The sequence below is a fragment of the Ranitomeya imitator genome, chromosome 4 (genome assembly GCF_032444005.1).
Source record: "Ranitomeya imitator isolate aRanImi1 chromosome 4, aRanImi1.pri, whole genome shotgun sequence".
Classification (NCBI taxonomy): Eukaryota; Metazoa; Chordata; class Amphibia; order Anura; family Dendrobatidae; genus Ranitomeya; species Ranitomeya imitator.
Window position 1 is genome coordinate 12,129,961 of NC_091285.1, and position 13,320 is coordinate 12,143,280.

At 42.1% G+C, this 13,320-nt stretch overlaps 1 protein-coding gene across 1 annotated transcript in view; it reads right to left on the reverse strand.

The window, feature by feature from the left end:
* Nucleotides 1-851: 851 nt before the first annotated feature.
* LOC138674412 (pre-mRNA-splicing factor 38B-like) overlaps nucleotides 852-13,320 on the reverse strand; it is a 64,078-nt gene continuing 51,609 nt past the window's right edge. Inside the window, exons 4-8 of the mRNA XM_069762259.1 lie at nucleotides 13,122-13,222; nucleotides 12,871-12,979; nucleotides 12,143-12,192; nucleotides 11,824-11,890; nucleotides 852-1,370 (exon numbers count right to left, since the gene is read on the reverse strand). Coding sequence (XP_069618360.1) covers nucleotides 1,143-1,370; nucleotides 11,824-11,890; nucleotides 12,143-12,192; nucleotides 12,871-12,979; nucleotides 13,122-13,222 — 555 coding nt within the window. The 3' untranslated portion in view covers nucleotides 852-1,142. The remainder of the gene's footprint in view (nucleotides 1,371-11,823; nucleotides 11,891-12,142; nucleotides 12,193-12,870; nucleotides 12,980-13,121; nucleotides 13,223-13,320) is intronic.

Genomic DNA, 13,320 nt, shown 5'->3' on the forward strand with positions numbered 1-13,320 from the left:
TTACTCCATCTATGAGGAAGCAGAAAACTCCCATTATGAAGAAGCAGAATGATTCCACCCATGAAGAACTAGGATGACTCTACTCAGGAAGAAATAGATGACTTCACCCATGAGGAACCAGGATGATTCTATTCATGAAGACATAAGATGACTTCACCCATGAGGAAACAGAACCCACAAGGAAGCACCTACGAGAAACAAGCATAGTTCCCCAATATAGAAGTATTACCCACTCATAAAACAGCAGGATTACTCCTCCAATGAGGAAAGACAATGACTCCATCCATAAGGAAGCAAAAAACTCCACCTATGAGGAAGCAGTTTGATTCCACCCATGAGGAACCAGGATGACTCTACTCATGAAAAAACAAGATAACTTCGCCCATGAGGAACCAGGATGACTCTACTCATGAAGAAACAAGATGACTTCGCCCATAAGGAACCAGGATGACTCTACTCATGAAGAAACAAGATGACTTCACCCATGAGGAAACAGAACCCACAAGGAAGCACCTATGAGGAACAAGCACCACCAATAGAAGATTACACCACTTATGAAGTAGAAGGATGACTTCTCCAATTTGGAAAGAGACTGGCTCCACCCTAGAGGAAGCAGAAAACCCCACCTATGAAGAAGAAGGATGAATCTACCAATGATGAAGAATTAATGGGTTATCTAATGATGGACTCCCTTCTCCACGAGACACTGGGAACAGTTTTGGCTGTCTGTAATCAGGCTCATCATTCCACAATGTGATGTAATATTAGGTTGTACAGTAAGCCATCACCAGAAGCAAAAAGTTGGAATGTCCCAAAATATATACAAGTTAACGCTGTATTCATTTTTAAAGGGTTTATCCACCTAAAACTTTATTTAGGAAAAATGTCATGACTAAAGCCAAGTCCAAAAACTGAACTCCCTCACAAATGTAGCGTGAGGGGTCTGGCACAAGGTCCATAGCAGCCAAACTATTTCACTTTACTCAAGTCCAAACTTCAAGGACAATAACGATTACAAATTTAGATGGAGACTCTCAGGTCAAAAAGGACAAACAGTTCCCCGTTCCTGTGAGATAACGCTACAAAAATGATTGTTTCCCATGATACACAACACAGGATCATGACGGGATCTCTCCACAAGGTCACCTTTCGGTGCCAGTAACGGACTCCGGTGCTATGCTGTCTACAAGGCTGGAAGGTTTCTCCACCATCTTGGCATCTTGGTTTCGAGGCTTCATGGTAGATCCAGGAGAGTCCAAAGCTTGAGGTCGTTTGCTCCTCTGACTTCGGGAACTCAGTAGTACGGCCTCGGTGGCCTTTTCATGGTCTCTCAAGAAGTTGGCGTTGAGTCTGGTGTTGGGAATGGAGTCCTGGAAACAGTAAAAAAAACACATAAAATCCAAAAATGTCAATATAATGGGCTAAAGGAGGAAATCCACAACTTCTGCTAAAACCCTTGCATACTGATTCTTTACTCTAAGAGCAGTGGATTATTTCTTGTAAGAGAAGGGGAATCTTTATTGCAAGAGCAGGGCATTCTTCACTTTACAATTAGTGAATTCTTTACTGTAAGAGCAGGGGATTATTTACTGTAAGAGCAGGGGATTATTTACTGTAAGAGCAGAGGATTCTTTACTGTAAGAGCAGGGGATTCTTTACTGTAAGAGCAGAGGATTATTTACTGTAAGAGCAGGGGATTATTTACTGTAAGAGCAGGGGATTATTTACTGTAAGAGCAGAGGATTCTTTATTGTAAGAGCAGGGGATTCTTTACTGTAAGAGCAGGGGATTCTTAACTGTAAGAGCAGGGGATTCTTTACTGTAAGAGCAGAGGATTCTTTACTGTAAGAGCAGGGGATTCTTTACTGTAAGAGCAGAGGATTATTTGTTGTAAGAGCAGGGGATTCTTTACTGTAAGAGCAAGGGATTATTTACTGTAAGAGCTGAGGATTATTTACTGTGAGAACAGGGAATTATTTACTGTAAGAGCAGAGGATTCTTTACTGTAGGAGCAGAGGATTCTTTACTGTAAGAGCAAGGGATTATTTACTGTAAGAGCTGAGGATTATTTACTGCAAGAGCAGAGGATTCTTTACTGTGAGAGCAGGGAATTATTTACTGTAAGAGCAGAGGATTATTTACTGTAAGAGCAGAGGATTCTTTACTGTGAGAGCAGGGAATTATTTACTGTAAGATCAGAGGATTATTTACTGTAAGAGCAGAGGATTCTTTACTGTAAGAGCAGAGGATTCTTTACTGTAAGAGCAGAAGATTATTTACTGTAAGAGCAGGGTTTATTTACTGTAAGAGCAGGGGATTCTTTATTGTAAGAGCAGGAGATTATTTACTGTAAGAGCAGAGGATTCTTTACTGTAAGAGCAGAAGAGTATTTACTGTAAGAGCAGAGGATTATTTACTGTGGAGCAGGGGATTATTTACTGCAAGAGCAGGGGATTATTTACTGCAAGAGCAGGGGATTCTTTACTGTAAGAGCAAGGGATTATTTACTGTAAGAGCAGATGATTCTTTATTGTAAGAGCAGGGAATTATTTACTGTAAGAGCAGGGGATTCTTTACTGTAAGAGCAGGGGATTATTTACTGTAAGAGCAGAGGATTCTTTATTGTAATAGCAGGGGATTATTTACTGTAAGAACAGGTAATTGTTTACTGTAAGAGCAGGGGATTCTTTACTGTAAGAGCAGGGGATTATTTACTGTAAGAGCAGAGGATTCTTTACTGTAAGAGCAGAGGATTCTTTATTGTAAGAGCATAGGATTATTTACTGTAAGAGCAGAGGATTCTTTACTGTAAGAGCAGGGGATTCTTTACTGTAAGAGCAGAGGATTCTTTACTGTAAGAGCAGGGGATTCTTTACTGTAAGAACAGGGGATTCTTTACTGTAGAACAGGGGATTATTTACTGTAAGAGCAGGGGATTCTTTACTGTAAGAGCAGGGGATTCTTTACTGTAGAACAGGGGATTATTTACTGTAAGAGCAGGGGATTCTTTACTGTAACAGCAGGGGATTATTTACTGTAAGAGCAGGGGATTATTTACTGTAAGAGCAGAGGATTATTTACTGTAAAATCAGGGGATTATTTACTGTAAGAGCAGAGGATTATTTACTGTAAGAGCAGGGGATTCTTTACTGTAAGAGCAGGGGATTATTTACTGTAAGAGCAGGGGATTATTTACTGTAAGAGCAGAGGATTATTTACTGTAAAATCAGGGGATTATTTACTGTAAGAGCAGAGGATTATTTACTGTAAGAGCAGGGGATTCTTTACTGTAAGAGCAGGGGATTATTTACTGTAAGAGCAGGGGATTATTTACTGTAAGAGCAGAGGATTATTTACTGTAAAATCAGGGGATTATTTACTGTAAGAGCAGAGGATTATTTACTGTAAGAGCAGGGGATTATTTACTGTAGAGCAGGGGATTCTCAGAGGATTATTTACTGTAAGAGCAGGGGATTATTTACTGTAGAGCAGGGGATTCTTTACTGTAAGAGCAGGGGATTCTTTACTGTAAGAGCAGAGGATTTTTTGCTGTAAGAGCAGGGGATTCTTTTCTGTAGAGCAGGGGATTCTTTTCTGTAGAGCAGGGGATTATTTACTGTAAGAGCAGGGGATTATTTACGAGCTGGGGATTATTTACTGTGAGAGCAGGTGATTATTTTCTGTAAGAGCAGGTAATTGTTTACAGTAGAGCAGGGGATTATTTACTGTAGAGCAGGGGATTCTTTACTGTAAGAGCAGGGGATTATTTACTGTAAGAGCAGAGGATTATTTACTGTAAAATCAGGGGATTATTTACTGTAAGAGCAGAGGATTATTTACTGTAAAATCAGGGGATTATTTACTGTAAGAGCAGAGGATTATTTACTGTAAAATCAGGGGATTATTTACTGTAAGAGCAGAGGATTATTTACTGTAGAGCAGGGGATTCTTTACTGTAAGAGCAGAGGATTCTTTACTGTAAGAGCAGAGGATTTTTTGCTGTAAGAGCAGGGGATTCTTTTCTGTAGAGCAGGGGATTATTTACTGTAAGAGCAGGGGATTATTTACGAGCTGGGGATTATTTACTGTGAGAGCAGGTGATTATTTTCTGTAAGAGCAGGTAATTGTTTACAGTAGAGCAGGAGATTATTTACTGTAAGAGCAGGGGATTCTTAACTGTAAGAGCAAAGGATTATTTACTGTAAGAGCAGGGGATTTTTTACTGTAAGAGCAGAGGATTATTTACTGTAAAATCAGGAGATTATTTACTGTAAGAGCATGGGATTATTTACTGTAAGAGCAGGGCATTATTTACTGTAAAATCAGGAGATTATTTACTGTAAGAGCAGGGGATTATTTACTGTAAGAGCAGACGATTCTTTATTGTAAGAGCAGAGGATTATTTACTGTAAGAGCAGAGGATTATTTACTGTAAAATCAGGGGATTCTTTAGGGTATGTGTCCACAGGCCAGATTACATCCAGATTAGCTGCGGATGTTACAGCATAGTGGAGGGGATTTTAGGAAATCCCGTCTCCACTATGTGTGCGAACATGCATCTGGTGGCCCTGCGTTTACGGGCATGCGGCGTGTCTTTTTAGAATGCAGCATGTCTGTTTACCTTGCGACGATGCTCCGTCGCCGAAGGTAAATAACAGGGTCCTATGTATGGGGTGCAGAGATTCTGGATGTGTGCAATGAAAACATCTGGAATCACCGCACGTACAGAAGGGGGCGGCGCTTTGGGCGGAGCTGGTTTTCCGCTCCATCCAAAGCACCAACAATCTGGACCGTGGACCCGCACCCTTAGGGTACCGTCACACTATACGATTTACCTACGATCACGACCAGCGATATGACCTGGCCGTGATCGTAGGTAAATCGTAGTGTGGTCGCTGGGGAGCTGTCACACAGACAGCTCTCCAGCGACCAACGATGCCGAGGACCCTGGGTAACCAGGGTAAACATCGGGTTACTAAGCGCAGGACCGCGCTTAGTAACCCGATGTTTACCCTGGTTACCAGCGTAAAAAAAAACAAACAGCACATACTTACATTCTGGTGTCCGTCAGGTCCCTTGCCGTCTGCTTCCCGCACTCACTGACTGCCGGCCGTAAAGTGAAAGTGAAAGCACGTCACCGCTGTGCTCTGCTTTCACTTTACGGCCGGCAGTCACTGAGTGCGGGAAGCAGACGGCAAGGGACCTGACGGACACCAGAATGTAAGTATGTGCTGTTTGTTTTTTTTTAGTTTTACGCTTGTAACCAGGGTAAACATCGGGTTACTAAGCGCGGTCCTGCGCTTAGTAACCCGATGTTTACCCTGGTTACAAGCGAACGCATCGCTAGATCGCATCGCTAGATCGGTGTCACACACACCGATCTAGCGATGCCAGCGGGAGATCCAGCGACAAAAGAAAGTTCTAAATGATCTGCTACGACGTACGATTCTCAGCAGGATCCCTGATCGCTGCTGCGTGTCAGACACAGCGATATCGTAACGATATCGCTGGAACGTCACGAATCGTACCGTCGTAGCGATCGAAATGGCAGTGTGTGACGGTACCCTTACTGTAAGAGCAGAGGATTCTTTACTGTAACAGCAGGGGATTATTTACTGTAAGATCAAAAGATTATTTACTGTAGGAGCAGGGGATTATTTACTGTAAAATCAGATTATTATTTACTGTCACAGCAGGGGATTACTTACTGTAAAAGCAGGGGATTCTTTCCTGTAAGAGCAGGGGATTTTTCACTATAAGAGCAGGGGATTTTTCACTATAAGAGCGGGGGATTCTTCACTATAAAAGCAGGGGATTCTTCAAGGTAAGAGCAGGGAATTCTTCTCGGTAAGAGCAGGGGATTCTTCACGGTAAGAGCAGGGGATTCTTCTCGGTAAGAGCAGGGGATTCTTCTTGGTAAGAGCAGGGTATTCTTCATGGTAAGAGCAGGGGATTCTTCACGGTAAGAGCAGGGGATTCTTCACGGTAAGAGCAGGGGATTTTTCATGGTAAGAGCAGGGGATTCTTCTCGGTAAGAGCAGGGGATTCTTCTCGGTAAGAGCAGGTGATTCTTCTCGGTAAGAGCAGGGGATTCTTCATGGTAAGAGCAGGGGATTCTTCATGGTAAGAGCAGGGGATTTTTCACGGTAAGAGCAGGGGATTTTTCATGGTAAGAGCAGGGGATTCTTCTCGGTAAGAGCAGGGGATTCTTCACGGTTAGAGCAAGGGATTCTTCACGGTAAGAGCAGGGGATTCTTCTCGGTAAGAGCAGGGGATTCTTTCCTGTAAGAGCAGGATATTCTTCACGGTAAGAGCAGGGGATTCTTTCCTGTAAGAGCAGGATATTCTTCACGGTGAGAGCAGGGGATTTTTCATGGTAAGAGCAGGGGATTTTTCACGGTAAGAGCAGGGGATTCTTTTCTCTAAACTCGGTGTCACTGTGGAACTTTCTGCCTAGATTGTGGTGACAGTTGATTTACTATTTAATAGGGGTCTGGATTCTTTTGTAGAATGAAAAGCTGCTAAAGTTACAGTTTGGGCTGTCTATATTTATTTTCTGGAAAGCTTGTTGATCCACGTTTGAAGCCAGGAAGGATTTTCTTTGTAAGGGTCCATTACCCGGCAGCCCCACCATCTACCCTACTCTGGGAATCCATGGACGCCCATCTGCATTACTGGGCAGAAGGCCACCTGAGCCTCCCAGCAATGTACTGAGCAAAACAAATCAATTTTTTCATATGTATAATGTGACGCTTATCATTAGCTGCCTGGAGGTTATGTCTCTCGGGAGTCGCCGGTCACCTTGACGCTTGACACAAAGTTTGATCTCTTGTGGTCTCTATTTTAAGTCTTCAACAATTGGCCCCAGGGGCCCCTGATCCAGGATGGCTGGAGGGAAGCAGCTGCTGACACTACCGAGGGCTCTGACTCCCTGGGGGCAAGGGATGCTACACACCGAAGCTGGGACTCTGCTGTATCTGTCTGCGAGAGTCATACAGAGAATTCAGAGAGATACTGAAGAACAAAGTATGAAGACCAGAGGCCATCAACCAGTTATAGCCTCAGACTAGATCCCCGAAATATATACAGACTACAGACCAGACCCCTGGACTAATAGAGACCCCCAAACCAGACCCTAAATAAAGACCCCAGACCACAAGGCTAATGAAGACCCCAAACAAGAGTCTAAGTAAATACAAACAGACCCAAGACCAGACTTCCTAAACTAAGAGAGACCTGAAATCATACCCTAAATAAATACAGCCCCCGGCCAGAATCCCTAGACTAACCGAAAACCCATAAACACAGACCCCAGATCAGACCTAGAGGATCAGTGAACCTAGACCAGACCCTTAAATAAATACAGACCCCAAATACAGTTGTGCTCAACATTTCCCCCCCCCCCCCCCCCCGCAGAACTTTTGCTTTCTTGGTCTTTTTTCAGAGAACATGAATGATGACACCAAAACTTTTCCTCCACTCATGGTTAGTGGTTGGGTGAAGCCATTTATTGTCATCTACTGTGTTTTCTCTTCTTAAATCCTAATGACAACTCAAAACATCCAAATGACCCTGATCAGAAGTTCACACACCCCATTTCTTAATACCGTGTATTGCCCCCTCTAACATCAATGACAGCTTGAAGTCTTTTGTGGTAGTTGTGGATCAGGTTCTTTATTTTCTCAGTTTCTCAGATGGTAAAGCTGCCCACTCTCTTCGGCATAAAGCCTCCAGATCCTGTAAATTCCTGGGCTGTCTAGCATGAACTGCGAGCTTGAGATCTCCCCAGAGTGGCTCAATGATGCTGAGGTCAGGAGACTGAGATGGCCACTCCAGAACCTTCACTTTATTCTGCTGTAGCCAATGACAGGTCGACTTGGCCTTGAGTTTTGGATCACTGTTATGTTGGAACGTCCAAGCACGTCCCATGTGCAGCTTCAGGGCTGATGAGTGCAAATTTGCCTCCAGTATTTGCTGACAACGTTCTGCATTCATCCTTCCTTCCACTCTGATCATGTTTCCTGTGCCTTTGTAGCTCACACATCCCCAAAACATCAGTGATCCTCCTCCATGCTTTACAGTATGAATGGTGTTCCTTTTATCATAGGCCTTGTTGACCTCTCTCCAAATGTAACGTTTATGGTTGTGGCCAAAAAGTTGAATTTTGGTCTCATCACTCCAAATTCCCTTGTTCCAGAAGTTTTGAGGTTTGTCTCTGTGCTGTTTTGTGTATTGTAGGCGAAATACTTTGTGGCATTTGCGCAGTAATGGCTTTCTTCTGTCCCATTTTTCATCAAGTGCCTCCTTATTGTGCATCTTGATACAGCCACACTGCTAGTTTTCAGAGAGTCCAGTATTTCAGCTGATGTTATTTGTGGGTTTTTCTTTGCATCCTGAACACTTTTCCTGGCAGTTGTGGATGACATTTTTGTTGGTCTACTTGACCGTGATTGTATTGTTACAGAGCCCCTGATTTTCCATTTGTTAATCGCAGTGTGAACGCTGCTGACTGGCATTATCAATTCCTTGGATATTTTTTTGTATCCCTTTCCTGTTTTATACAGCTCAGCTACCTTTTCCCGTAGATCCGTTAAAAATTCTTTTGCTTTCCCCATGAATCACAATCCAGAAAAGTCAGTGGCTGGATGAAACATGCAAGAGTCTATCTGGATCCCAGAAACTCACTCAGCTTTTATGCACACACTGATTACAAGCAAACAGGTCACAGGTGAGGATGTTCCTTTTGGAGCCATTCACACCCATTTGTGTCAACAACTTCTGTGCATCATCATATTCTCTGAAAAAAAGGCCAAAAAGGAAAAAATTCTGCTGGGGTAGGTAAACTTTTGAGCACAATTGTAAATAGATCTCCAGGCCAGACTCTTAAACTAAGAGTCCTCATTGCATAAATACAAACCCATCTAGACTAACAGTACCTGTTACCAGATCATGTCCTCAACTAAACACACACCCTAGACTGGTCCCCTTAAAAAATGCAAACCTCCTATAGCATCCCCCAAAAGATACAGACCCCAGACTGGACCCCATAATTAAGTACAGACCTCAGACCATACTCTTAAATTCAGACACCAGATCCCTAAAAAAGGCCCCAATGCAGACCCTGACACACAGACCCCAGACCGGACCCCTTAATTAAGTACAGACCTCAGACCAAACTCTTAAATTCAGACACCAGATCCCTAAAAAAGGCCCCAATGCAGACCCTGACACACAGACCCCAGATCGGACCCCTTAATTAAGTACAGACCTCAGACCAAACTCTTAAATCCAGACACCAGATCCCTAAAAAAGGCCCCAATGCAGACCCTGACACACAGACCCCAGACCAGAGGTGCATGTAACTGATTGTCGTAAATTCTGATTTCTTACCCATGGCTACCAGCGGTTATGCCAGGTCACATGACTGACACCCGCCTATAGACAACGGCAGCCAAAATCATTTTGAAAGCAGCTTTGGGTGTGAATGGAGAAGATGAAATCTAAAATTATAATGAAACTTTTTATATAGAGACGAAGTAAATTAGAATTTTCAAATATCCTGCGCTACTGACGGAAGCATCAGCCGTGAGTGAAGTCTTCGCATCCACACGTCTTGTCATGGCCACATGGGTCCCGGCCTAATTCTGTGCAGGTGTCATCATAACGACGGCACCAAATGGGACAAATGATCCGATAAACCCTGCGGGAATCTCAGCTGATGGGAGCGAGACAAGGAACGCTGAGATCAGGAATTCTGGGTTTATTCTCCCAAAATGAGGACAGAAGGACCACTGTCTGCAAAACCACATCTGACCGGAAGGACACAGAAGTACTCATGTGAAGACTCCCACGCCCAGGTTATACCAGCATGATCCATACCACTATATACAAGAACATGTAGAACTCATACCAGCTGTACATATATAATTAGCGTACATACAGGAAATGCCCAGGTTAGACCAGCTGTACACATATAATTATATACAGGAGATGCCCAGGTTATACCAGCTGTACATATACAATTATATACAGGAGATGCCCAGGTTATACCAGCTGTACATATACAATTATATACAGGAGATGCCCAGGTTATACCAGCTGTACATATATAATTATATACAGGAGATGCCCAGGTTATACCAGCTGTACATATATAATTATATACAGGAGATACCCAGGTTATACCAGCTGTACATATATAATTATATATAGGAGAGGCCCAGGTTATTCCAGCTGTACATATATAATTATATACAGGAGATGCCCAGGTTATACCAGCTGTACATATATAATTATATACAGGAGAGGCCCAGGTTATTCCAGCTGTACATATATAATTATATACAGGAGAGGCCCAGGTTATTCCAGCTGTACATATATAATTATATACAGGAGATGCCCAGGTTATACCGGCTGTACAGATATAATTATATACAGGAGATGCCCAGGTTATACCAGCTGTACATATATAATTATATACAGGAGATACACAGGTTACACCAGCTGTACATATATAATTATATACAGGAGATGCCCAGGTTATACCAGCTGTACATATATAATTATATACAGGAGAGGCCCAGGTTATACCAGCTGTACATATATAATTATATATAGGAGATGCCCAGGTTATACCGGCTGTACAGATATAATTATATACAGGAGATGCCCAGGTTATACCAGCTGTACATATATAACTATATACAGGAGATGCCCAGGTTATTCCAGCTGTACATATATAATTATGTACAGGAGATGCCCAGGTTATACCAGCTGTACATATATAATTATATACAGGAGAGGCCCAGGTTATTCCAGCTGTACATATATAATTATATACAGGAGAGGCCCAGGTTATTCCAGCTGTACATATATAATTATATACAGGAGATGCCCAGGTTATACCGGCTGTACAGATATAATTATATACAGGAGATGCCCAGGTTATACCAGCTGTACATATATAATTATATACAGGAGATACACAGGTTACACCAGCTGTACATATATAATTATATACAGGAGATGCCCAGGTTATACCAGCTGTACATATATAATTTTATACAGGAGAGGCCCAGGTTATACCAGCTGTACATATATAATTATATATAGGAGATGCCCAGGTTATACCGGCTGTACAGATATAATTATATACAGGAGATGCCCAGGTTATACCAGCTGTACATATATAATTATATATAGGAGATGCCCAGATTATACCGGCTGTACAGATATAATTATATACAGGAGATGCCCAGGTTATACCAGCTGTACATATATAATTATATATAGGAGATGCCCAGGTTATACCAGCTGTACATATATAATTATATACAGGAGATGCCCAGATTATACCGGCTGTACAGATATAATTATATACAGGAGATGCCCAGGTTATACCAGCTGTACATATATAATTATATATAGGAGATGCCCAGGTTATACCGGCTGTACATATATAATTATATACAGGAGATGCCCAGGTTATACCAGCTGTACATATATAATTATATATAGGAGATGCCCAGGTTATACCGGCTGTACATATATAATTATATACAGGAGATGCCCAGGTTATACCAGCTGTACATATATAATTATATATAGGAGATGCCCAGGTTATACCGGCTGTACATATATAATTATATACAGGAGATGCCCAGGTTATACCGGCTGTACATATATACTTATATACAGGAGATGCCCAGGTTATACCAGCATGGTGCACTTCCCTATATACAAGAAGATGTAGAAATTATATTACAGTATCTATCAAAATAAAATAAATAATAATTTCTGAGAGACACAAGACTTGATACTCACCGGTTGACCTCTTCCTCCGCCATTCTTTGAGGAGCTCTCTGAAGATCCGTGGGCTTTGGATTGATTTCTACATAATAAAGACATTTTATTATAATGTTTGCGCCAACACTGAACAATAAATATATAGTGGGAACACCAGATACACGTGCACCTAACATGTAGCATGTGGGCTATATGTAATATATATATATTATATGATGGTATGATGTTAATGCCATTAAGCTGCAATCCCAGACACAGCCTGGAGACAGTAGTGGCGCTGTTTCTGAATAAAAACATAGATGATAATTATCTTTGATCTGGATACAGCAAATCTTACCTATGTTCCATAGCAGCCACAGATCCGGGAAAATCCAAGAAGACTTCAACCTGTGATACAGGATCAATAAGAAAGATTGAGAGCTTAGTATTCACTTACCATGGGTAGTTAAGTTTTGCATCACCACCAAAAGACACCACCCCTGACCTTAAAAAATAGTCGAGGTCACATTTGGTTGAGGTAGTGTCTTGTTCATCATTAGGATAGGCTATTCACTTAACTAGGGTCCTACCCCAGAGACCCCAATGGTGACCTTCAGTCTTTTCTGAATTAGATAAAGCCTCAGAACCAGGCACAGCTCAAAGTACAGATACACTTCTGTGCCTGGTTCTGAGGCTTTATCTCATTCTCGTTTTCTACTGAGTGTTGGAAAGGTTGAACCTCGACGAATCACACATTGATTACCGACATTAAGATTATTTATGGAAAACCCCTTTAAAAGGAAGAATAATAAATATTAGTTTATTTAGGATATTGCCTCACTAATTGATGGAGGTCAACCTCTTGGACCTCTGAGCGATTCCGAAATGTGAAAGTTGCATTTTTCAGATCAGAAGAGAAGAAGATAAACAATCAGTTGTTGTGCTTTCGTAGCGCTATGGACCCTGGATCCTAACGATCAGTGGGATCGGGTTTCTCGATACGCATTATGGTGAAGTCACTTTAAGAGGGGGCCATGGCACAAATTCAAGAAGTTGAATGTATCACATTGACGTCCGACTTCTAACCTTTTCCTTGGCCTTGGCCCATTCTACATCTTCTTGGTCACCTTTCTGCGTCCTGTTGACGTTTTCCTCTCGTCTACCTTTGTTGTTCCTTCTCTCTTTGGCGGAGGAGCTGTACAATGAAGCAGAGGTAGGTAGAGGTCAGAGGCGGATGCCGGATTATTATACCGCTCTACAATCAGGATTAGGAAAATTCTATCTGGACGGATTTACCTTTAGTTGTGATTTCAAAAAGCCTCAATGTCTTTACCTACCGGGAGGTCGTAGAATTTTCTGGCCCGTTTCTCTCTTTCCCGTCACTTAGGTGCACATCTTGTTTCACTTGTTCTAGCAGTTTGGAACAAATGTCCACTTCCTACAAAAATTAGAGAGAATATATCATAACTAAATTTGACGTCCGTGTTTTACATATTGGTACAGCCCTCCTCTCTGGCCACTGGAGATGGACGTTGA